At 37.3% G+C, this 27,544-nt stretch overlaps 1 protein-coding gene across 1 annotated transcript; it reads right to left on the reverse strand.

Moving 5' to 3' along the window:
- Window positions 1-1,845: 1,845 nt before the first annotated feature.
- On the reverse strand, window positions 1,846-27,544 carry CIBAR1 (CBY1 interacting BAR domain containing 1). Its single transcript, XM_075141490.1, has 8 exons — window positions 27,297-27,544; window positions 25,020-25,254; window positions 22,391-22,459; window positions 16,961-17,062; window positions 12,123-12,227; window positions 10,838-10,951; window positions 9,080-9,199; window positions 1,846-4,274 (listed from the first exon to the last, which is right to left on the reverse strand). Exons 1-8 carry the CDS (start codon window positions 27,326-27,328, stop codon window positions 4,167-4,169), a joined length of 885 nt encoding a protein of 294 aa, XP_074997591.1. The 5' UTR covers window positions 27,329-27,544; the 3' UTR covers window positions 1,846-4,166.

Here is a 27,544-nt window from a genome sequence, read left to right on the forward strand (position 1 = left end):
TTTGAGGAAAACCTGCATCTTGAACAGTCAGGCTTAGTAGGAAGCTTTGGTTGTGTGGATGATGACTTTCTACCATTGTTGACATTGCAACAAGATAATACTTGGAGTACTAAAGAATTTTTATGAAGTTTTAGTCCCCTCTCAAACTACGACAACAAAGTTGCAACTTGGTGATGAAAACGTGTTTTAACCTTTGCTCAGGCAATACCAAAAAATCATAGATTCATAGAATAGTTGAGGTTGGAAGGGACCTGGAGGTCTCTAGTCCAACCCCCTTCTCAAAGCAGTGTCAACTATTCAAGGCCTTGTCTGTTGGAATTTGAGTATCTCTAAGGATGGAGACTCTACAGCCTCTCTGGGCAGCCTGTTCCAGTGACTCACCCTCACTGGTGGTCAAACCTTAATTACTTTGTTTATGTAAAGTCATCATTGTTACTAACCTTCCAGGTAAACTCTTTGAAGTAGAAGCAATAAAAAATCAAGAGAAAGTATTTTTTTTGTTCTCTTTTTAAAAGGCCAGTGTAGCTTCATTTCTTCTTATTTGTCTTCTGTTTCAAGTGCTAGGAAAAAAGCGTTTTGAATGAGAATGATAATGCCAAGTCTGTATATGTAGATTCCTCTGAGCAAAGAAACTTAAATGTGGCCAAATTTTCCAATTCTGAACACTTACAGATCTTTTTTTGCTGTCTGGTAGGAATTAGTTTCAGAAGCATACTGTTCTGAATCCTCCTCTGAATTTAAATGGAATTAAAATTTTAAAAAATCCACAACAAGTTAGTGGTTTTATTTCATAATTGCTATAAAAAAGATCAAGGGGCCAGAAGACTTGCAGAGAAAACAAAGATGTGTTACAAGAATCCTCAAAATAAACTTCTGACCTAATCATGCTGTTGAAAACTTCGTGATTATTTTTGTAAGCTAACATTGTCTTTACTACTAATTCTTGCCTCTGTATTATCAGCTGTTTTGTAAACTTGAATGCAAGTAGCTTTTCCAGTTAATCAGCTTTAGATGATTTTTTGGTTTTAAAGTTCTTCTAGCTACTACACAACAGGAGATTTCAAACACTGAAAATAAATTGGTAAACTTTTTACCATGCTTCTAGAGTAGTGTTGGTACACACACATGAATTCTTGTAATTAAAAAAGGGTTTGGAGACTGGAAAGATAGGGGAATTTATAGGTATTTCTCTGGTTAAGCGTGAGATTATGTTTTAGAAAAAGCATTATCTGTTCTCAAGGAAGTTCGAGTAATTGCTGATAAGGTACCATAAAAGGAAAGTAAACCTTTTTCCCCCCCTAGTGAATGCATAAAAAGAGTCACAAAGCTATAATGGCAGAGGTCATAATTAAGGCATTTAAAAATGTTTTTTGTTTGCCCTATAGCTAATTTGTCTTTAATTTAAAGCCAGATTAGAGTTTGTGACTACTTTAGGTTACTATATGAAATGTCTGATTGATAGGGCAAAAAAAGTGGGTTTTTTAAAGGTCTATAAAGACAAAACCTGTACTTCAAAGTATGCATAGATGATCTGAAGCAGAGGGAAATTGGGAAAGGATGCCAGTACATCAGTTAAATAATAAGAGGGTTAACAGGACAGTTGGTTCTTCTCAGTTTATAGCTGTTACCTTGTTAGTATGTTTTGGTTAGCGTTTTGGGTTCCCCCTCCCTCCCCCCTAATTGGGAGGTGTATGTGTATACATAGGCATTATATTCTGATTCTGCCTGAAGAGGTGGTACAGGTGCATGCTGTGGTGACAGCATTTCCTGATAGTAAGAGTTTTATAGCTTTAGATATTTAATGGTTTGGAGGCACTGTACTTTCAGTATACAAGACACATCAGAGACAGTCTATAATTACATGGCTTGAATTACTGCTCTTCCTTTTTAAGTACGATCCACGTAGTGAAAGAATAACAAAGGAAATGCTGCAGTTTGTGGTGTTGATATAGAATATAGCTAGTTTCCTTAGTTACGCTTATTCTGAGGTTCCTTTTGCTACCATTGTCCAAAAAGTATGATTTAAAGGAGAACAGTTTCTGTCATCAAAAACTAGTAATAGTGATCATGTATAGAAGCAGCTTAAGGCATTCAGGAAAGCCATAACATATGACAATTTGATGAGTACAAGAAGATAATCCATAGTCCCAAAGGGATGGGCCAGCATGTTCAATGGAGTGGCAAAATACTCTTAGCAAGAATGGATTTAAGACTGCATCATCTACGTGTCCGTGGTCAAAAATATACATGAACAAATGGAGTACTGTCAGTCTTGCAGTCCACGCTTAACGCCATGAGAAGAATCTTTGCAAAACTATCTTTAGGCAATATTCTGTAATTACATTCTAAATTCCTCCTCTTCTGGCTTTAAAATACATTAATCAGTGACTTTCATCTATAGTTTCGAGGTCACACAATTTCTGTCCAAGATGCAAACTTAAGACATCATATATGCAGGACAAAGTTGCCCAACACTGTATTTCTCCCTTTCTGTAAGTTTTTCTGTAATTCCTAAAGTCGACGTTTTTGTGAGGTAGGGGAGGAGAAGGAATTTGAAGCTGCTGAGGCTAAGAAAATTCTCTTTCTGTACCCTAGCTACTAAGCTTTTAGTGGGAATTAATCTAAGCACTGCTTCCTTTGTTATTCAGAATTCCTTTTTCAAGGCATAGTACAGAAATAATTGGTATTTGCAATGTCTGTATTATACGAAAACCCGGTATAGTCATGAAGTTAACCATCTGTTTTGGATTACACAACTTCACCGAATATGAAATGGTAAAGCGGTGATCATCATAATTCTGATGTTGTGATACTAATATTTATTGAAGTGCCCTACTTGCTGAAATAGATGGGAATTAGTTACCTAGATTCTTTTTAAGTTTTGGTCATTAGTATTCTATACCTTGTAAACAGTAGTTCAATGTCAATAGTATGTAATGCTGGTGTAAAACTATTTTCTGGGTTTAAAACAGAACCCTATATTGTGACATGTTCACTTACGTTCTCATCACATTAATTCTTGGCAAAAACCCTGTTTTTCACCTGTCAAAATAAGTATGCATTGCATAATTTGCATGGACAAAGGCAGCATCAATATTAAAAATGCACTTCCTGGTTTATTTCCTTAACTGAAAGAATATTTGGTTATAACTTAAGATAGTTTTCCCGGTTATAAGTTTAAATTCTAGATTTATACATGTGTTCTTTCTACATTCAGCAGATACTAAAGCTGGAAATTAACAGTATGGTAGCAGCTTTCTGGCAGACAATTGTATGCTATTCAAAAATGAACATGCATAACCGTCATCTCCAAACAGGGTAAGAAATTACACTCAGAATGTGTAATTTCTTGTATGTTCGATGGAATCGGTAACTGAATCAACCAGTCAAACACATGAAACTTGAACTATATATAGCATGGTAACTAATATAATAGATGTCAACTGTATAAAATATCAACTAGTTTTATTATGAAGGCACTTTTATTTAAAAGCAAAGCAGCATTAAAAGTAGATGCTGGGCTAGGTCCTTATTTGTTAATGTTCATTCTGTATGTGTAAAGGAATCGAAAGTCATCTTAGTCAAGCCTGAGGAAAATGAGAATGGAAGAACAATACACCTCACCCTGCCTTCTGCCATCCAAGGTGGGTAACAAAATGTAACAGGATTGTTGCTGTAATCAGTTTCTTGAGTACTACAGTTACTTTAGGGTGTATAAAACCAATTATGACAGGTATAGCTACAGGACTCACTAACTCCAGGAGGTATGTAGCTAGAGAATAAGGTAATATATTGGCAAAGGAACAGGCAAACCCTTATGTTCATAACTGCTTGTCAGCTTAGTGCAGTTTTTGGACACTGTTCATCATGTAAGTTTAAGCAAATGGACTACAATATAACATCTATGCAAATATAACACAGGATTCTATTTAAATATTTCATTTTTTAGCTACTGAAATTGTCCATTTTCAGCAGATTCTGTTCCATTCTTTGAAACTGATCATTTGTTTCTGGCACTCTACTATTAGTGGTTATTCTTGCTCCTGTTGCAATTTTAAAAATACACCCTCAGTGAAGTTTTTGATTAACACACAAAAGCCTTTATATAAAGGGAAATCTTTTTTTTTCTCCAATCAGAAAAAAAAAAGACTCTTAGAACAGTTTTGTTATCTCACTTCCTTAGTAGCATCTAATTCCTCCTCCTCCTCGTCTTCCTCATCTTCATCTTCCTCCTCCTCTTCTTCTTCATCTTTTCTTAGCATACTGCTGGAAATCTAAAACAAAAATCCAACAAAAATAAATAAAGTGTTTGTTCTCCTGAAAGAAAACAAATTATCTGTTGGCATTTCCAGTCTAAGTACTTGCAGGTTTTTTGTTTAGGAGTAGGGGGGAAGTTGTTTATCCCTTAACACTTGAACTTCTAGTAACATGCACAATGCCAACAGAAAGATAGATGGCACAGAATATAAATACAGTAATGATTTTTAAAAGCTAAAAAAATCCCCATAGTCCTGAGAGCTATTATAGAATAGGGAAAAGTATGCATTGATCAAATTAATGCTAAAAATCAACAGGATGTTTTTTTCTGGGTAGGCTGTTGAGACAGCAGGCCGAAGATGAGTATTAAGGCATAATCTTGAAGACATCAAACCTCTTCAGTTAAATGAAAAACTCAACACTATGCTGCTTTAAGCTGTTTTTGAGAATAAATTAGACAAACTTTACTAGAAGAGTCTTGGTTCATATATGAACTTCTTTCCCTGCCCACCAGCGCTTGCCCTTCAGAATGATGCTTTTTTGGTTCATCAAATGTTAAAAACAAGTGCCAGCTGCCAAGCTTTCATCTCATCTGGCAGATTCTGCCATCTATACTTTTCTAATGAGGGCTTAATCTAATTCCTATTGAAGATAGATTCTTCATAGAAGATGCAACATTTACAATTTAAAGTAGAATATATGTATTTTTTTTTCTTTCCCCATGAGAAAAGGAACATTAAACTCAAAGATAGTTATGCAAGTCATCTGGAATGCTTTTGAAAAATGATTTTAGGTTCAGCAGTTCTCTAAGGGCATCTGCAGCTCTAATTTTGGTTATATTTTCTGAGTTTTCTCACATACAGTGATATAATAAAACTTCAGTATTGAAGACGAAACTTGCCTTTTTTTTTTTAAACAACCCTCTCTTTTAAAAGTCCTTAAATGCTGGTTATTAAATTGACTTCTGAGATTTCATAATTCACACAGCTATGTATGTAACAAAAGTTTTTTGTGTGTGCATAAAGCAAACTGCAATCATTGAACTAATGAAAGCAGAAAAATCCTTAGTATTGTTGATGCTCACAAAGTACATAATTTAGCTTGAAGCAAACGCTTGCTTACAAATTTCTGAACATAACAGAAAATGGAGTTAATCATTGGATGAAGCTGGGTTAACTTGAGTCTAAATGCCTAAACCAGCAATCTTTCATTCTGTGAAAGAAGAAAAAGACAATGACACTGATTTGTAGTTGGAGATTAACGAGTGCTGCAGATTGAGCCTGTTAAGGTAGCTTCATTTCAATGGATAGACTAATTTTCCAAGTTTTTTCTAGTTAAGAGCATCTGAAGTTCTTAAGCAGAACTTCAATCATACTTCTAAATAAAAGCTCCTCCTTCCCCTTTCCTGAAATAAGAGGTTCTATTTTGGCTTTAAGGCTTTTTTCTGCTCACTACTAAAGTACCTCTGACCATGCTGTAATTAACTAAATAGTAAATTAAATATTATCACTGGTGGCGGTGAGGTGATGGTAAGATGGCTAACTTAAGAACCAAACTGGATCAGAATAAGGAAAGTGAGAAAGGAAATTAGGCAGTTTAAATCAACATTATTTTGCCACAAAGCTAGAATGTACCAGTACTTGAAAATTTAATTTTTGATTACTTAATGCTGAAAAAATAATTTAATTGAAAATATTTAATGGAATCTGATAATTTGTTGCTCATCATAAACAATTTTATGTGCAAATGAATCCTCTAAGTTTGTATGTAGATGATGACTGTCCTTGCTTAAGCTGTTAAGCTGCATGTTTCACTGCATGTGCTACTACAGAAAGCATGGCAATTCTCTCCTCATGTCTTACACACCGAGCAGGGTTGGAACACCTGGATGCAGACATTTTCAACCATGGTTAAAAGGATACTTTGCTGTCTTAGAGGGCAGGTGCAAAACAGTTGGCTATATTAAATGCATGTTGGCTATATTAAATGCTACTTGTGTAGCTATTTGATTTAAAATATCTGGAAAAGGTCATTCTCTTCTGCTATAGTTCTGTCTAAAATACAGCATACCAACCTGAATCAGTAAAACAAAATGCTGAAGATAAATTGCCAAGTAAAGTGGAAAACGAAGGGATTTACAAAGGATTGTCGTGAAAACTTAAATAGCTTTTTCAGCACTTGTGTAAAACTAAGTATCTGCAATAGTCATGTTTAAAAAAAGCCCTGAACTGCTGAAGAGGTTTTCTCACAACGAGGACCCATCCTATGAAAAACAGCTTTCCTGGTGCATAGAAGTTTTCTCTCCTGATCATATTAATTGCATAGAAATGAAAAAATGCGAGTCTTATTATGCTGTCAGTGCAGCTTGGGACATTAATTCTAACAGGATTGCCCATTGCTCCTTTCCTTGTGGTTTTATAGTACTGTCAGATAAATGAAGTCTGGCAGATAGGATGAACTAGCATCTCAGTTGCTTCAGCTAGTCTGAGCGTGAGTTGAAAACAATGATGAAAGTCAAGGGGGAAAGAGTTGAGGGACAAAAGCATTAAGATGGGCACAAAAATATCAGTGGTCTTTGCAAATTCCTGCTTTTGATAATTTAGCAGACAGTACTCCGCGCAGAATACTCATTCCAGGAGTAACTGACAGGACACACTTAAATTATCACGTTGCTTGACAAAGCAACATGACATCGCATTAAAGCACCAGAACTTAAAAGGAGGTGGCTCTTTGTGAATAAATGAATCAAGCTCAAGGAGTACTTTAGATTTTTAATATGGAAATAATACAGAAAGGTTGTCCACAGAACCAGAAATAAATTCAAGGATGATATGTGCTAAATCCTCTGAAAGACAAGTATTGTGTTACCGGCACAGTTTATCCCATCTGGTATGCAGTGACTTCCCGCCCCATCCCCTACCTACGGGTTAGTGTTTGCCTGCGTGCATGTGTGTGTGTGTCCGAAAGCCTTTGTATGATTCTGTGAACTGCTTACCATATTATTTGTACTGCTTTAAATTCAAAATTCCAAAGTACTGCATTATGGTCAGTCAATGATTATTATGTAGCATGAAACTAGACTTGTGAAAACTTTGGTAGTGAAAGATCCACAGAAAGGTAAGACAAGTCACCCGAAGGTTTTTCTGAATGCAGCATTTTTTGCTAGCGAGATGTTTGATGGGTTGCAGAGATTAGAGCCCTTAGTGTAATTCAAGGTACTGACCCTGATGCAACACACTATTTGCAGAATCAGAAAGGGCAGCGTGTGAGGTGTGCGGAACAAGATGCTTGCCTCTTCTTTACTGCCCTATAGTGACTGCATTAGTAGGGTGTTCCACCCTTTTTTTCTGCCATGTGATCCTCCTCTGCAGATACACTACATAGCCCAGTAAGGGGACATTATTTTGAAATGTATTGCGGTTTCTCTCTAGGTCTAGGTGACTTCCCGTTCTTTTCAGATATTCCAGTGAGTGGTTATGAGAACATTAACATCTGAAGTTATAGCTAAAAGAGAGGTATAGAAGAAAGGTAAGGTAAACTTGAAAGTTAGTCAAAATGGAGTTCCACTCCATCTCTGAGAGAAATCACAGTGTATATACATTCAGTTTTCTCTGGTTTTTCTTTGTTGTTGTTGTTTTTGTTTGTTTGGTTTTGTTTTGGTTTTTTTTTTTATAAAGAGAGTCTAAAACAGCATCTCTGTAGCATCTCAAAGTAATTACAGATGTTTCTATAACCTTGATACAGTTCTACAGCACTGCAGGAAGTTCTCAAGGAAGATGGCAACAGATTTTTGACAGCTTCCTCTGGTCTTCAAAAAAATGAATGGGTAAACATTTTCTGAAGTAGCTTGAACGTGAAATTTGCTTGTTTGATAGAGAGGACAAGCAACTTATTCAAAGTCAAGATTGGTCTTCATGCACTGAATCACTGGATTCTTTTATCTCTTCAGATGGCACGACTCAAACTTTCAACAACAGAGTAACTCAACTGTAATAACTAATCCTCTGTGTTGAGAGCAGAGAAGGGGTAATGGTGTGTATGAAGTCAAGAAAACTTTTTAGTATTACAATATCAATGCATGATCCTATCCAAAGAAAAGTGGGATGCATACATTTTAAATTTGGCCATCTTTGTCTTTAACTGAAACCCTGGCAAGAATCATCTTAGTTACAGGATTAAGGCTGCAATAAAGAAAAAATAATTTAGCCATTTTGCAACATCTGCAAGTTTACTGCTGCAAATAAGTGTCAAAGATTTTTGCAAGTAGCTGGTTCAAAAGCAGTGGCACTTTATCTGTTTCACTTATTTTTATCATCCTTCTTTTCCTCACCTGCTCTGAATTTTCAGAGTATAAAAGGAAAGATCTGTTGGTCATGGGTTTGCTCTGCTGCTAGGAGGTATCACTAGTCTGAGTTAGGATCTGGTAGAGAATCCACACTCTAGGATCTGAATACTGAGACTAAGAATATGCAACTGTTATTTAAAGAATGTCACTTCTGTTTCCAATAAGCTCCTAGATCTTTTCTCTGCAATATGCCACAGTTTGTTGATGAAAGAAATAGTATCGCTGGAAATGGCATTTTTCAAAAGTAAACAATGCAGCTTAAAAGCTGATTTTGTTTTTTCCTCAAATAAAAATTATATTTAGAAGCTGCATTATTAAAAGCTTAATATGATCTTTGTGCCCTTGGAAGTCTCTTTACCTTTGTAACTGTCCTGAACTGAGTAAAGATACTGGATCCATGTACACATACGTTGGCTAAGGCTCTACTTAAGACATTCTTTTAATACAGTGATCTAGCATTTCATTTTTCTTTCTTACCTGTACTGTCCTCAGTGAAGATTTTAAGGAGCCAGTTCTTTGTAGGGGGGACTTTGAATTTGCACGAACTATGTCTAAGCGAGACTGATAGTCTGGTGGATAAAGCGAGCTCCGAAAAACCTGTTCAGATGAAGAAAGCTGTCATTTGGGTGCCATGATACAGCTTGCAAGCTAACAATCACCAAGACTGAAGCTAACAAAAATGTAGCATTGAACAATTAAACCTGCTCTAGACATATGCAACAACTGTACTTTGGATTGATCACTTTTAGCTGAAACAACATCCTTGCTCAACCTGAAACATATCAACACACTTACATGGTCAAAGTAAACATTATTCAAAGATCTGAGGGGATTTACAAGTGGAAAACTGCAATGGTTTCCTACCAACATATGTAGCTGAGTTTCAGGCTAACCTAGAGGTATGAACCCCAGCAACTCCCTTCAGGGTCTCCATTTCTTGGAGACTATTAGCCCCTTCACAAACAAATCCTTGCTGCCATCACAGCTGCATCAGAGAAATTTTATCTGAAATGTTCAGATGAGCAGCTCAAGAAAAATTCGGGAAAACCCTAAAATATAGGGAGACTATAATAGCCATTGTATTTACAAGTTCTTTCCAATAGCCAAAAAGAGTAAATTGTAAGACTAACAGCCTGATGTTAAAAATAATAAAGCTATTCGCAAGACTTCATTAAAAAGTCAAGGAAGATGGTAGAATTATGGTCATTCAATATTTTTATGGAAAGTAAGTATTGTCCAATTAACAGGAAATTTAAAATGAGATTAGAAATTTGGTTGTGGAAGATAAAGTATTGACTTAAAGGATATTTTTGAATTGGTGCCACATGACATTTTAATTGTGAAACTAGAATAGTACAAAATTCCCATGGCAGAGTTTAAATGAAGTAAAAATACCAAGTAGTCTCAAATGTGACTGTCACTGAAGAATCATTATTTTGTATGTCTTGCACTAACTGAATACTGCCATCCTTGGTCCTGAGCTATGTCATGGAAAAAATAAAATTAGGAGTGATAAGATTTACAAAAAAAGACCGAAAATGATGCAACTTTCTTGACAAGCTGAATGCATACACACAACATACATTTCAATGATAATAAGTTTAAAGGCCCAACATCCAAAAGAACTGCAAGAATGAATAAAGGACTGAAAAACATGAAAGAGAGACTATAACTCAAAGAGAACAGAAAGGGTGACTTGAAAGGAAGCTGCCACAAGGCAAAAAAAAGCAATTTGGTAACAAATGTCTCTTAATTCTAGAACAGCCTAATAAAAAACAATGACTGAAAGATGAAAACAACCAAACAAAACTCAGAATAGAAAGAGAGAGATTTTTAATGAAGTAATTAGTCTTTAGAACATCTTATCAAAGCAGTGTAAGATTTTTTCTTACTGTGCATCTTTACAATGAGATTCACTGCAGAGGTGTTCTTTAAGAACTATGATTAGCTAAGCTTCGAGTGGCAGTTAATTTAGGAAAAGTCTCTTATCTGTATTTTGTGGGAAAGATTAGATTGCCACAGCAGTTCTTCTCTGTTCTTAAAATCTCTTAAGTTTATAAATCTGCACGCTCTTGCTGAAAAAGTGCAAAAAAGGGCTCAGTATACATAAGAAGTTTGTTCTGGGAACCTGAAACATACGTTGCATTTTCTGCCTGGGACATGTATAGCCCCCAAAGTGTGAAAACTGTTTTTATGTAGTGAGTAAATGGAAAAGCAAATCTTAATCACTCTTACCTCTAAATCTTCATTTTCATCAATATTTTGGATATTTTGGTAGGCAGCAGTATATATCTCTAAAGCTTTCCCATGGAATAACATTTCAATAGTTATAAATTCAGAAAATATGTTCTAAAAGCAAATGAAAACAAAGGTTTTCTTAATGCAGTAAAGTACATTTCCACTTCAAATACAAGAAATTACTAAATTCGGTACTTGGTATTTGTATGATACAAATAACTGTACGATACCTAGTACTTTTAAGTAGTCAGACCTCAATTTTAGAAATGAAACATAAATGCTGGCTGGGCTGTCACTTACACAGCTGTCATTTCATAGTAAATTCTAAGTAAACGCTTGAAAAGCAAAGAGGAGGCTCATTAGGAATAAATAAAATATCATGCTGAAAACTCACTTGATATTCCCTGATATGTATTCGCAAGATGTAGTCGGTGGATTTTTGCTTTATTGATGACAATCTTTTTTAACAGGTTGGGGATAAATTACCTGTAAATTCTATACATATCCATAATTTACAGATAATTATATATTTTATATAATAAAATATTCTTTATGGATTAAAAAAACCACTTAATGATGACATCTTCAGGACTCACACAATCTTTTTCATATTACTCTAACATCAAGTACTGGTTGGTTTGGTTGGGTTTTTCAACCATCTTTCATTTTTTCCTATTTAGTCTGTTTTCCTCCCCTAATAAAAGGGTATCTCACTTCAGCAATTTTATAATTAAATTTGAGATCACATAATGCAAGTGTTTTTCAGTCACTATAGTCTTTGGGACTTAAGCCACTTAATGTTTGACATTAAGAGAGAAATGAAAGCTTTGATTACTTGCAGTCACTGAACATTTCGTGCTTTCTGCACATCAGTAAAACTTTTAACTGCAGTAACCTACACAAATTTCAGCATGGATAAATATATTATTTACTTATCACTATTTCTGTTAATTTTGCTGATATTAATCCACATATATCATTCCACTAACAAATGCAGCTACCAGTGAAGTAGAATACAGCAACTGTTGGAAGGTGCAGACACTAAACAATTGGATACGGGAAAACTCTGAGTTCAATAAACTGTAAGAATAATGAACTGATTTTTTAAATTGCAAAGTTCATGATATTTGGATTATGAAATATTCATGAATACCACAAGATTTATATTTATGTAGCCTCCAGTTAATACTACATGTTGCTAATCTTGCCAAAGAGTAAATATAGTAATTTTACTATGCAAGATGAAATGTGATGTCATATATTGAAATGTGAGCACACATACTTTTATGTCCTTTATTTTCTGTTTTTCAAAATTATCAATGGTTTCTTCTAATTGCCGAGTTGTTCGAGTTGCATCCAGTGAAGCTCTCTGCAATTCACTTTCAGCCTGGTAAAGTAACACAAAGGTGAAATTAGTCCTGTATTTGATGCAAAGGTATTTGCTCTAATTGCCATGAAAACATGTAAATCTGGGTTTTCAAAATACTACACATCTGTGTTACCATATTTATAAATTTGTTTGTCGCTTAATAAACAAATAAAGATGCCTTCTACACTGTTGTGACTTTGATCTGAAACATGAAAAATGACTAGCTGCAGCCAGTCAGGAAAGTCCCACTGCCCTAATCCATTTTCTGTAACAATCATCTGCTAATTCCAGTGAGCCAGCCCTGACACTCTGCTGATGATACAGTGGGTGGGTTCAGGGAATTAACCCAGCACAAGGGTTTACCCTTCAGAAAAGTTAAGGTTTTTTTTAAGCTGGTGTAAAGGGAAGGGCAGGAGTGCACAGGCCAGAGTGGTGGGTGAGCAGAAAAGATCACCCTTTATTAAGTTAAATCCAGTTGGCGGCCGGTCACGAGCGGTGTTCCCCAGGGCTGTTTTGGGGTCGGCCTTGTTCAGTATCTTTATCAATGATCTGGATGAGGGGATCGAGTGCTCCCTCAGTAAGTTTGCAGATGACACCAAGGTGGGCAGGAGTGTTTATCTGCTCGAGGGTAGGAAGGCTCTGCAGAGGGACCTGGACAGGCTGGATCGATGGGCTGAGGCCAACTGTATGAGGTGCAACAAGGCCAAGTGCCGGGTCCTGCACTTCGGCCACAACAACCCCAGGCAACGCTACAGGCTTGGGGAAGAGTGGCTGGAAAGCTGCCCAGAGGAAAAGGGCCTGGGGGTGCTGGTTGACAGCCGGCTGAACATGAGCCGGCAGTGTGCTCAGGTGGCCAAGAAGGCCAATGGCATCCTGGCCTGTATCAGAAATAGTGTGGCCAGCAGGACTAGGGACATGATCGTGCCCCTGTACTCGGCACTGGTGAGGCCGCACCTCGAATACTGTGTTCAGTTTTGGGCCCCTCACTACAAGAAGGACATGGAGGTGCTGGAGCGTGTCCAGAGAAGGGCAACGAAGCTGGTGAAGGGCCTGGAGCACAAGTCTTATGAGGAGCAGCCGAAGGAACTGGGGTTGTTTAGTCTGGAGAAGAGGAGGCTGAGGGGTGACCTCATCACTCTCTACAACTACCTGAAAGGAGGTTGTAGCGAGGTGGGTGTTGGTCTCTTCTCCCAAGTAACTAGCAACAGGACGAAAGGAAATGGCCTCAAGTTGCGCCAAGGGAGGTTTAGATTGGACATTAGGAGAAATTTCTTTACTGAAAGTGTGGTTAAACATTGGAACAGGCTGCCCATGGAAGTGGTTGAGTCACCATCCCTGCAAGTATTTAAAAGACGTGTAGATGAGGCACTTAGGGACATGGTTTAGTGGGCACAATGCTGTTGGGTTGATGGTTGGACTCGATGATCTTAGAGGTCTTTTCCAATCTTAATAATTCTATGATTCTATGATTTTATTTTCAAGTGCAGATCAACCTGCTGGGTCTAGAATGAATCTTTTCCAGCATCATGTGCTGAACCTCGTCTTACTAAGTTTTTATAGATTATTTAAATAGACAATAGAGCATCAGCTGGAACTAATGCACTTCTCCTGTAAGCATCTCAATCAGCAGACTAGAGTTAACATAATTTTTAGATCCAAAAGCATTTCAGGTATTTTATATTTTTAATATATTATTAAAATATTTTATATAAAACATCTTCAACAGGGCACACCAACGAATCCCTAATGCATAAATACACAGTTTTTCTTACTTTGTTACTACAAAAAGCATTTTAGATACGTATTTTAATTAGATATAACTATGAACTGTATAAAAATGCACACTACCACTTAAATAAAGATATTGAAGCTATTCTGGTTAAGTAAAGTCTGAGAACTGTGTACTATTACAAAATAATGATGTAAAGATGTAAGAGCTTGCAGCTGAAGACTGCAAAATTTGGGTCTAAATTTATTTTATTTTCCATACGTTACTGGTCAAACATCATAGACTAGCCAAGACAGTATTTACTTACAGGCCCTGTCAGTGAATATCACCAGGAATCTATTCTGTCCTGGGATTTGGAAATAGTATATGGATCAAGTAATTGTATCCTACGATCAAGACGTAGGATTCTTCCCATTTCTACAACCCTGCAGCTTAAAGAGAGGAACTTTTTTTTTTAAAACATGGAAATAGACACCAAAGGCCCAGTTCCTGTGATCTAGTCTTCAGCGTTATATGTATATAGAAACGTGAGGCATAAGGCATGCTCTGTCACTTCTTTTTCTTTGATTAAAATCTGGTAACCTTATACTACAGGATTTGAAACAATCTCCTTGCAAAAATGGCTTAAAGTCATGGACACAATTCTGCCATTACTGGGCAAACAAAATCGGTAATGATCTTTAGTAGTACATAAGGTCACATGTTTATCTCCCTTTCTTGATTTTGCCCAAAACACAGGAGGGAAACAGAGTAAGAAAAGACATTTTGTGTATTCTCAATTATTACAAACAGTCACTCTCCATAAATTAAGGCAGCTGTTATGCATAAGCAGCTATTACACATACAAATACAGTATGTTACTTCTATGATAATCAAATATATCTTCTTGGTCCATCTTAAATAAACTGGCCAGATTTTGTGCGCGGATGCGTTTGTTGTAGAGTGAAATGTCTAAACTTGCAGAACCTGCATAGTCTGCACAACAGCAGTTTGATATTTTCTCTTCTGAAACACTCACCTGTGACTGGAAATATTAGTAAAGGAAAAAATGGCAAAATAACAATCAATATTCATAGAAGTATCTGCTTTCACTTCTACTTTTAATATATTGCAAAGTATTTACCTCAGATATTTCAAAACTTCTGTATACTTGGAGGGTGCTATTATTATGTTGTCTGAAGCTTCCTGCTGTAAGACATTACTTACAATTTGTTACAGCTTTGCTAGAATTCAAGTATCCAGGACAAAATATTTCAGGACAGCTGTTTGTCTTGGACTGAGAATTGGCTGTTTATTTATTTATTTAAAAAAAAAAAAACAAAAACCAACAAAACCACCCCCCAAAAAAACAGACAACCTAGGTAGAGCATTTCAGGGGGGGGAAAAAAAAATCAATTTTGATTTTAAAAAATGCATTTTTATGTTTTAAAAAAATCTGGTAAGGTTTTCTTTTCAAAGTTGTACTACCCTCACATTTTATAAGATGGACTTGAAATCTGGGAGTGAGTACAGATCCTTTGCTACCTGTGGCCAAAGTTCTTAGCTGCTGAAACATCACAGTTGCTGAAGAATAAGACAACCACTGCTGGAGCCTAACAGCTATGCTAACGAACATAGTGAAGCCTCTCTCAAACCTAAAAGCTGAACTGCGTACAACCTCAAAAGCAAATGAACATATTCCTGCTCCCAATACTTTTCATGTATTTTGTGTTATCACTTGAAAATGCAAGTACGTAGCGTTTGGTGCCTTTGGCCATATGCAAAACCAGACTGTACTGAGATTTAATAACTCCTCAGGCAAAGTCTTAAGTACAGAAAACACAGGTGTTGTTACAAAAAGCTAAGCCACAGAAGGATATTTGGAAGTAGCTTAGCAAACAGACAAGAAGAAACAAGCTAGATGCCAACCATATACCCATGAAATCAGCTGGGAATTAGCGCAAGAGGGAGAAAAATGGGGCCAGTCTCCCTTTGGGGCAAATAGCTTACTGTTATCATTTACTCCCTTAATTCTAATGGAAGAAAACTCTGCATCACAACTCAAGTTCTAATTCTACGGCTGACATCCGTGTGTCTTTATTACATGAGGAACTCTAATTAGTCATCACTTGATTTAACGGATTTCATTAATATTAAATGGGAATTCTATGGCAGAGACAAAAATAAAATGTAATTCTCCTGAGTGGCATTTGACCATCAGAATCATTTCTGCTCTTTCTGCAGTCCCATGCCCCAGTCACTAGAAAGATCCTGATTTCTGAAATAAAGTTGATGAAATCCTACAAAGAATAGGACTGCTTCACTCCCAAGTCCATCGCTAGAGTGTAAGAAAAAATAAACAGCACATCATCATGAACTTAAATGCTGTATCATAATACATAGGTATAAAAGGACTGAAGTAGGATTGCCTTGATCTCCTTTATTTTGGCATTTCCTAGATTCTGATTCCTTCAGAATTTGAAACTTCAATGAGATTTTAATGGAAATTATGTGGAGGCTTAATTTTTCCCTCTGTGATACAGAATAGTATACTGGGGAGGGTCACTGGTCTTTTGAAAGGAAGGGTATTCTGGTTGAGTATTCTACTGGCAGAATAACAACTTTTCCTTTCACACTTCATCTCACAGCTGGAGGAAACTCATACCCCATCTAGGTACAAGGAAGCACAACAAATACCAAAATGACAGGCAGAAAAACAATAAAACAAAAAATCCGCAGAAGTAAAAAGGGAGTTGTCTGATTACATTTATTTTCAAAAACCTCCAAATTCCTAGAGGCAATCTATGCCTCCCTTTCTTGCATAAAGATATCAAATACTTTAGTAGTTCCTCTTCAATCAAAAAGGGAGTGAGTAACAAAGCAGCTATTATAAGTCATGACAAAGTTTAAGAAAAGAGTCAACATCAACATAGGAAAAAGTCCCTCTAAAGAGCATTCTTCCCTTCTTACTTTCTAAACACAACAGTTTAATTTCCGAGAAATTTTAAGAATATTTCTTATAGCCACTAGAAATACAGGATACAATAATGTGTCGATCTGATGGATTCCGCTGACGTGTCTTTTCCAGTTGAGATAATTGCTTGGCTTCTCGGTTCTTTGCTGTTAAAGTTGCTTTAAGATCATCCTGGAAACAAAATGTTTTAGACATGTTTGAACTAGATCTAGGACAATAAAAATGCACTTTTCTTCATACATGCATTGCCTAGAAAACGTGAACAAAACTTCTGCTTTAAACAAAACCAGGTTTCACTGATCTTATCCTGTTAAATGGTCCCCTGAAAGAGAAGTCAATGGGGACCAAGAGAGTTTAGCACCTTGCACACGCTCTCTGTAGCATACACTACAATTTAAAATGTGGGGGAAAAAAGAAAAAGATATTTACAGCTTTTCATGAGAAGTACAGTAGATGGTCAAAAGCTGAGATCCCCAAAGCAGTAAGAAGACAGGCGCATTCTGGGCTTAGCAATGGAATAAAGATGGCATTTAGAAATAAAAAGTGGCACCAAATAAATCAGTAAGAAAAACCAAAACAGGCACCAGTTAGTACCCATCAGAAGTTACGAAGAACACAAAACTGCTACACAGAGCTTAAGGCGCCATAGAAAATCCATGGCTGAAAGGGTTAAACTGCATATTTATATATGCAGTTAGTAAGGTGTTAAAATACATTTGGAACAAAATATATCCTAGTAATGATGTAGCTGGAGAAGATGAAACTTACTGATGTAGAAAAGGCAGAAACTGTTGATAAATATTTTTGCTCCTCACTTCCAAAGGAGAAGTAGGATGTACTTCTAGGAAGATCTGTTGCAATTTAAGAATGTTTACATACCACTCTCCAATTCTGGTTCATGCTATAAAACTGTGTTTAGCAAATAGTTTGGCATACATGGAATCTAAAATTGTCAGACAGATATTTTTGACTCCATTGACCCTAGTATGGGAAATGACATTAATTTTGATGGCTCTAATTTAAAGGAGCAGTACCTTAGAACAAACAGAACTACAGCCCGAAAAAATCAGTCTAACAAAATCTGAGATCGGAGTTGGGCATGCATTTCAAACCATCATTTCCTCTAAAAAGACCAGTCTTTTTATCTACCACTCCAGAATAGAGTGGATTAAAGCTATTAAAAACTATAATCTCAGAAAGTTGTCTGTGCTCCTTCCCTGGATTTCAGAATTTTAACATGGTTGTAGGTCTCCTTCACCCAGAAAGACGTGCAACCAGGAATGTATCTCTTACAAAAAGTTCTGTGATCCTGTGACCAGATCACTAGTCAATGACAAGCACAAACATGCCAAGTTTCAGAGTGCTGTTTCTTCAATAACGAGTCTGTACATGAGGTCAGGATCAAAACATGCAGTTTCTTCCTTTTTTCTATCCTTACTGTCTGTTTGTATGTCCTTAGTGATGCCATTTTGCTTCATCTTTAGGGACACGGAGCTGGTTTCTAATAATAAAAACAACTGCACCTTTAGCCCATCAAAACTGATTTTACTGCTGTTCTTTCAAAAGGGAATTTACACCACCTTTAAGGCCACCTGAAAGACTGCTGGAAAGGGCTTTCTCCTTTATGAAAACCATGCAGCTGCAAGCAAAGCAATAATAGAAATTTTTTTTTTATTGTTTTACATTTTGAATTTTAAATTAAAGGTAGCGAAGGAGAAGAGAACAACATATTTATTTTTGCCATAGAACAAAGCAGTTTTGTATCTAATGGTCACAGGTGCACGTTTAGTGTTATTTAATAACTGGGCCCTGTTAACAACACTGACTTTCTAGGTCCATTTAAAACAGTCAATCAGCTTTAATGCTGTGGCTGAAAGGGTTCTGACTTTCATGCAAAGTATACTTGAGAATGCTAAGAAAACCACTAGAGTTACTATTATAAAATTCAGTATTTTCTTTCTAGCACACAGTGACTTTGGAAATACCCACAGGGACTGCACTGTTCCCTTCTCTACCTCTGTTCTCTGTAGCAACAACCACCATCAAGCATACTTCTCTGCTAGCCAAAGCCTGACGAAGATTTGTTGCTACAGTGGTGGAGCTATATACAAGTTTTGGATGTACGAAGATAGGGCGCAGTTACATAGACATTTTGTCTAGGATGTTGAAAAACTGAAAAGGGTGCAGAAAAAAAACATTTAAAAATATTCAAAAGCTAGGGAAAATGCCATTATGGTGAAAGAATTAAGGTCTACACTATTAGCTAACTGAAAAGAATGAAAAATGGGTTTTACTAGCATCTAAATACCTTCATCCAGAAAAAAATAGAACATCCCAGAGTTCTTTAATCTCAGTGGAACATATAACAAGAATCAAAGATTAGGTGAAGTCTTTCATTTAAAACTAACTACCACAAACAGTCCTACATTCCCCTCCAGTGTCTTCAGACCAAGATTTGATAAGTTTTTGGAAAATCTGCTTTAATTACACCCAAGGAGAAATGGAATGGAATGTAATAGCCAGTGAGATAAAGGACAGGTACAGAGAATATAAAATTATTCATAGTCTCTCTGGCTTTAAACTATGAATTCAAGTCACACGTAATAACTCTGGTCAGCCATCTAATTTCAAACCATACAGAAATACAGCTATAGTCCATCCATCAGACAATAAGCTGGCAGATCCTCACCACTGTACTGTCACCTGCTTTAGTCAATGAAGTTATTAAAGCAAACCAACCCTTTCTTCTGCAGGGGGATCACCTTGGTTTTATGATGTCCCGTTTTATATGAAGAAAAGGAACCAGGAACAGAGTTGCCAAAAAGCAGCAAAGTGAAGACTGATATATAGAACAATGAAACAGAAAGAAATCCTAAAATCCTACATTTAAGCTGCATTACAGGACAAGAATAGTATACTAGCTTCCACTGAAGCTGCTAAATCCTGCCCCAGAGACCTACTCAGCATAGTAAACCAGGGCATGTGAATGAAACAATTTTATTGCATCAGCAGTTAAAGGACAACACTGTTCTGATTGACCTGGGCCTCTTTAAAGCATTTAGTATCACAGGACATGGATTTCTTACCCCGCAGAAATAGCAACAGTACAGCACAAAAATAATTTGTGTACACCCTGGAACAGATATAATAAGTAGCAGGGAGAACATCCCCTTTATAAAAAGTGCTATAATGACATATTCTGCCTGGTTTTACTTAATCAGCTAATGTAGTTACAGGTAAAGCAGTCCTACAACTAGCACCCTGTGCTAGCTTTACGTGAGTGACAAAAATTCCTTTTTCACTAAAAAATATCCCAGTGTTTAGAGATGATAACTGAAGACAAGACAGCTGAAGTTTTAACCAAGGTTTATGGTAACGGGCCGGGGGAGGAAATAATGATTTAACGGCCTACATCTTTAGTGAAGGTACGCTGATAAAATAGTTAATCCCATCTACAGTTTAAGAATGCTCTTGTACTCCTGACTGTAGCGAAGATAAACATTATGTAATGCTTTCTGGCACTCTGAAAGGCAAAGACAACGGGAAATGCCATTCACTGTGGCAAGGGATGACCTGGCTTCAGTTGCTTCTGTCCTCAGCGTTTACTGGCTATCAGTGGCAATGCACCTCATGACAGTATCTTCAAAGCTTCAGAAGCCCCAAGCACTGCTGTAGTGCTGTGTCTCCTCAGCAACGCTACTGCCACAAACACATTATCCTAGTTTCAGCTGGGATAAAGTTAATTTTCTTCCTAGTAGCTGGTATAGTGCTGTGTTTTGGATTTAGTAAGAGAATAATGTTGATAACACACTGATGTTTTAGTTGTTGCTAAGTAGCGTTTACGCTAAGTAGCGTTTACACTAAGTCAAGGACTCTTCAGCGTCCCATGCTCTGCCAGGTGCACAAGAAGCTGAGAGGGAGCATAGCCAGGACAGCTGGCCCAAACTGGCCAAAGGGATATTCCATACCATATGATGTCATGCTCAGTGTATAAACTGGGGGGGAGTTGGCCGGGGGGGCAGCGATCGCTGCTCGGGGACTGGCTGGGTGTCAGTCAGCAGGTGGTGAGCGGTCACATCACTTGTTTTTTTCCCCTGGGTTTTGCTCCTCCCTCTCTCTCTCTCTCTCATTGTTTTACTTTTCATTACAAGTTGTTGTTGTTATTATTATTGTTATCATCATTATTATTATTATCTTATTTCAGGTATTAAACTGTTCTTATCTCAACCCACAAATCTTCTTACTTGTGCTCTTCCAATACTCTCCACTCTCTCCGACCGGGGTGAGTGGGTGGCTGTGTGGTGCTTAGTTGCCGACTGAGGTGCGACACACATATGTGCAACACACATGAAACTTGTCTTTCACCCTCAACATTTATATCCTATAGAATACTCAGTCAATTCTAGGTCTCATAAACTGTTTTTCAGAGTGACTATTAAGATACCAAATTCTAGGACACAGGCTCTATAGTCTACCATGCAAGTGTAGGATGCATTCCTTCATAATTGTTTCTCTAACAACCAAATGAGATAGCTGTGCAGTAAGTTCCAAACACTGTACTTGTTTCTTCAGCATATTGAAAAGATACAAGAACAAAAACATATGAAAAATGCTAGTTTGAGATGCAATGCCACAATGTCCTCAAATTAACCATGATGAACACACTGTAAGGTTTTTGAATGTAAAATACCATCAAATAATGATCATTTTACCTTTTGATTTATATAGATTATGATACAGATATATGCATCACTTACAGGATGCATTTAAGTTTACAGGATGAAGGTATCCTCTATGTAATATACAAGTATTACAAAGAACTACTTTTATCCTATAAACTAGTATCTGCTTATTAAAATTTACTTGCTCAAGCTTATCCCTCCTGGAGGAAAGAAATTTACAGATATTTTGTGGGAATATTTCGAACTCCTACATACACTGTTTCCAGAATATAGGGAATGAAGAGACCACAGTTTTTTGTGTATTTTCAGGTCATCCTGATGACTTTGAAGGACAGAGGGGGATTCAGGCCACTACCTATTTCTCAGTTTCAAAAAGTGTCTTCTATATTACGAACTGCAATGTAGAATGCAATTCTAAGTTAGAAAAGCTGCTAAAGGCAGCATATATGTGACTAAGAGCCAAAAGCATTACATGTAATTCACCTTTTAGAACTCTGAGGAATAATGATAAGAATGACATTATTTATAAAGAAAAATGTCCTGAATTTGCACTATCCAGGAAGTTTCACACTATCCACAATGCCTTTTTTTAGCATTTGCTTGTGCTCCAGGAGTCTGAATATCCTTGTATTCACATCAAAGCTTTTTCCACCAACATATATATAGCTTCAATTCAGATGTATTACTATATAATTTAGTTAGACTGATTACTGCAATATGAAAAATCAGAACCACTCCCCCCTGTAAAGTAGAAGTTTTCAACTGAGTGGCCAGAACACCAAAATGTACCTTGTGAGAAAACAGACGTTTAACCTACCCTTTTAAGTTTCACTATGGTCCCGTAACTTTTCAGAGGTTCAACAACCTTGGCTTCAAGCCTGTCAACCTACAAAAGAAATCACAAGGTCACTAAAATCATCCACATCTATGATGTGCAGAAACAGGAAACAATTCATTTACTAGTGACTCATCTTATTAGGAATTTAGTCCGTATATGCTGAAAGTATAGTGGCATGGAGGTTTTAAAAATATTGCAAAAAACAGATCCAATTAAATTAACCAGTAAATCATTTGTATTTTGAGGAGCTCAAGCTGATTTCTAGTGGAATTCCTTTTTCTTCATTGGCAATACATCAGGATAAATAAAACATGGAGATTCTAACAACTGAGTACTAAATACATCAAACACTGCATCTTGGAGATATGTAGCTTTCTATCTCAAGTTAAAGAACAATGTATTTGCTCTACACTTGTTGATAAGATTATGGACTAAGCCATCTTTGCTATCAAACATACTGTATGAAATACAACACTTCTGGTCTTAAAAATAATGGAAACAGTATTGTAGGTGCTGAAAATATTAAAAATACCAACAACAGGTTGTGTAAAATGCATAAATGCTCTCACAGATGACTATATCTGAATTTTTGTTTCAGTACTCCTAGTTAGAAAAACAGCTACATATGGTCAGACAGGCAATAGGATAAGACCTGCCTGCTTGTCAAAATTGACAATATTGCCCGAGTGGCCCCAGCATAAGCTGCCAACTACTTTGGACCAGTGAGTCATCTGGTCCGTCGCTGTTATTCCAAGTTAGGACAAGGTGCATACCTCTATTAGGAAGGGACAGACATTACACTCCCCTCTAAACTGGCCGTCACCAGTCAGCCAAAATCTATACCAACTGAGAAAGCATTTCTCCTTTACTACACTCTACCAGTACACTGTCAAACAATTTCACTTAAACTATCAATAGAATAGAACAGAATAGGGCAGTTAATGAAGCTTCTAAATGAAGCACGTGATATAGACGTACCAAATAACCTGCCCGTCTTGCTTACTTATCCTTCTACGTGTTGTGGAAGTACCTCACACCTCAGCATTTATATATCTAGCACCGCAGCTGAAGACCAGAAATTGATAACCCTTATAAGCTAATTTTCTCTTGTCCACATTGTCAATATATATGAAAACTGTTAATTAAGCTGATGCCCAAAAGAAATAAAGCTGAAATCATCTATTTGGTTTTCATGAGCAAAAGAGAACTTGACTTAAAGGCTAAAAGCTTCTCTTTTCCTTTCCTTCTTCTGCCTTTTCTCCTTCAAAGGGCAGTGGTGGTTTGGGGACAGGCATGGTAGGAGGATGTAGGCCAAATGTCAGTTTTTTGAAAACACACTTAAAAATCGAAAGAAGCAAAACTCAAGTTGTTACATAGGTACCTCGAAATTACAGATTCATAGTTTAAAAGTGAAAACAAACAGAGAGATCATGCAGTCTGACTTCACATACACCTTTGGCCATAATATAAATTCACCCTACCAACAGAGGGCTATTACTTCAGTTGAAGCGTAAGGACCTACATGTGGCTCAGCTGGAGACAGATGCATAAGAGCTTATGGAAAAAATTAAAAATCGCACTATCCACACCCTTTGATTTCTTATTACTTCTTAAAAATCTGGCCGTAAATACATTGTTAAAGACCCATGCATATTTCCTGTTTTTCAAATGCTCTACTTAGTAGACTAGATACCTCATAGATTAACTTATTTTAAAAGGTTTTCTTTTTCTACTTCTTTAATATAGAAAGATGACTTGCAATGCTTCTTTTTTAAAAAAAAAAATCTTATCTGAACACATCAAGAATGTCAAGTACTTTAGTCTCTTTTTTAAATTATAATGGTTCTTAGCTTTTCAAAGCTATAAATGGGAATTTTCTATGCCCTACTGAAAGAATAGATATCTACTCCAAAAACTAGTTTGAGTACATGTGAATGTATTTATTTTTTCTTAAATCTCAGCATTTGGAATTCTGGATCATAAGTTACAGTTTGACTGGTCCCGCACATAGATGTGTAAGTGGCATAAACCCCTTTCTTTATACTCTCACTTATCTAGCAGAAATGTGACTATTTGTCACACATAGGCCAAATCAAGTTTGTACTTTTAGTGTTGAACTACAGACTTATGAAATCTACAGCCCTCAGAAGGACTGTCAGTGCCCAGTGAAGGATTCCAGTTAGTATTCTCCTCCATATTGCTTCTGATTGATAACAGCCTCAGCAAAAGGAAAATGACTGATTTTACTTCAGCCACTGCTAGACAACTCAAGTCACAAAACTAAAAGAACACTTTATTAACCATAAATCATAATCCAAAGTCTAAGACCAATGAAAGACTTGCTCTATCTCAAATTCTGTGAGTGCTCATACAGATAGCTTCACTGACTTCAACAAGACTAATAGCAGACAGTTTTCACTAAAGTTATTAGCAGAGTAAATGATGAATGCTTTGGCAGCCTATCCTGCTCTGCCCCTAATATATTTAAAAGTTTTTTCTCCTATGTTTCTCTCGTGATTGCAGAGTATAACTTTTCCCTTTTAATCACAGATAAGTAACTGAAAAGTTCAGATGGCAAACACAACATGTACAGCTTTTAATTTTGTACCTCTGCCTGGCGATAATCCTGAAGTCTGGAAAATTCATCTGCAAAGTTTTTCAGTCCAACTTTTAAGTTTGGTGTCTCTGTGGCTGCATATGCATATATTTCATTTACTAGAAGATCTGCTTTGTCTCGTAGTCTGGCAGTTTTACGTACATATCCAGCAAATATTTGGCACAATTCACCAAAATGTTTTTCCACATTTGAAACAGCATCTTGTATTTGTCTAGTCTGATTGTCCCTGGATACCAAAGAAAAATAAGTGACAAATAAGAAGGAGACAAATGTTTACAACACATACAGAAGAACCTATATAATTACACCATTACTAATTTATACATGATTTGGACATCTCATTTCAGTGCAAAACAGAAATCTATTCTTAAAAAGATAATGTTGTAACAGTCTGATGTAATATGTGCTTATTTATGAATAACAAACAAACAAACAAACAAAAGCAGGATTTATACTTAAAATAAAGATCCTATTGAGGAAAACCCAAATCACAAAAATCAGCTTGGAAGTTTTCCTCCTGTGGTTAAGCAAAAGCTCACTATTACTGTTGGTATCAATTACTAACATAGTGGTAATGCCTGCAGGTCTAAAACAAGACTGGGTCATACAGTTTCCTGCAAGAGTCTGCAATCTAAACAGACAAGTCAATGGTTGGAGAAATTAGGCAGTAGGGGGCAAATCTGTAAATATATTAAACGTTCTTTAAGTCGTGAACAGGTGCCAAACTGCTCCTGGTCAGCACTACAGAGGATAAATATCCCGAGAATTAGAGAAGAAAAGTGAATGGACACAAGTACAGAGGTGAAAACTCTAAAAACACAGAAAGGACATTAATCACACCAAAAAATTATTTTCTTTTAAATTATGTTAATTTAATTCATTTTTTATTTGAACCAAATGCCTGTGTGTTTCATTATTAATGAGCTAGATAAGTCATTATGAATTTTTAATTCATATATTTAACTTGATATTTTGCTTTCCTATTCCTACATCATTTGATGGTCTTGCTTTAGTTATACTTCAGTGATACTATTAAACCAAATCAGTGTCAGTGAATTCATGCCAGTTGTTGTTCATCTGACTGAATCAACTACAGGACAATTTAGCTAACAGTAACTGCCAGATACTGGGTCCTAAGAAGTCTCCACAGTCTACATGAGGTGATTCATGTGAACTGCTGGAATTCTCAGCCAGAGAATTCACTCATACCACCATCTTGGTGAGGGACAGAAACGAAAAATTCCTTTATATCCTTAAGCTATCCCAACTCCAAATGCTGACCAGTATCTAAATATTAATTTAGCATCACAACACATGAAAATCAGAAAAAATGGAAGAAATTTAATACTTTAAGACTAAACAACAATGCAGTCAATTCAAATGAAGAACACCTTTCTTCAGGAACTCTTCAGGAAAAATATTTCAGGCCAAAGTTCTGCTACAGGCAAAACCCTAGTTGTGTTGCTTCATGGCAAGCAGTCTAGAAAACAACTGTTCAAAAGAGATTTTGTTCAAAGAAAAAAAAATTCCAAGTAAGTTGTTCAGTCCTCCAGGAAATGCTGGAGCATAGAACCATTTGAACAGGAAAGGTTTCACCCAGTGAGTGGGAAAGTAAAAGTCTCATTAATAAAGTTGTTTTTCAAAATTAACACTATCTGATAGAAGCTTCAGTAAAAGGTACATCTTTCCTATTTTATTGGAAGGTCTTAATGTCAGAAAGTGTTCCTCTCCCAGGGGGAAGCCTTAAGCACATTTCCTCACCCACTTTACAATTTTGATCTCACAGTACTCCCATGCAAATAATATTTAATTTTGGGACATGAAACACTACATTTCCTTAGATGGGGGTGTGAAAGTTTTTTTTTTCCCCCTCCTGATTATTTGTGACCGCTTAGAGGCGGCCACAAAATTATCAGCGAGAGGCCCGATTAAATCGGCAAGTCTTTACTTCATCTCTGCATAGCACACTAAGCCTAGAAAAGTTTTGCGGCCTTTACCGGAGGAAAACAGAGGCGGATCCCCCGCCCCTAGGGAGGTTAGCTGCCATAAGGGGGACTGGGCCCGCATCGCCCCCAGACCCCCACGCCACTCCCTGGGTACCCTGACTGAAACAGGGCCTCTTCCCCTGCCCGGCACGGCCAGGCGACGCCAGCTCCCGCCACGCAAGCCCCCAGGAGCAGCCCTCCGGGGGACAGGCAGAGACCCGCCACAGGCATCGAGGCGGCGGCGGCACCCCGGGGCCTCCCTCGCCCCTCACCGCCCCGTTACCTGGCGTCCAGCCCGCGGCCCAGCAGCATCATGATGGCGGCGGCGGCGGCCCGGCGGGAAGGAGGGCGGCGCTCCGCGTGCGCTCGGTTTCCATGGTCACCACCCGCCGCCCGCCCTCCCTGGGCCCCGCCTCGCCCCGGCAGTGTGGGGCGAGCTCCGGCCTCTCCTCCCCCGGCGGCGCCGGGGCGGGCGCGCGGCTCTGCGAGGGGAGTTGGCCGAGTACTGGCGGCCCTCCCGACGTGCGGGCC

The sequence above is a fragment of the Calonectris borealis genome, chromosome 2 (genome assembly GCF_964195595.1).
Source record: "Calonectris borealis chromosome 2, bCalBor7.hap1.2, whole genome shotgun sequence".
In the NCBI taxonomy this organism is placed as follows: Eukaryota; Metazoa; Chordata; class Aves; order Procellariiformes; family Procellariidae; genus Calonectris; species Calonectris borealis.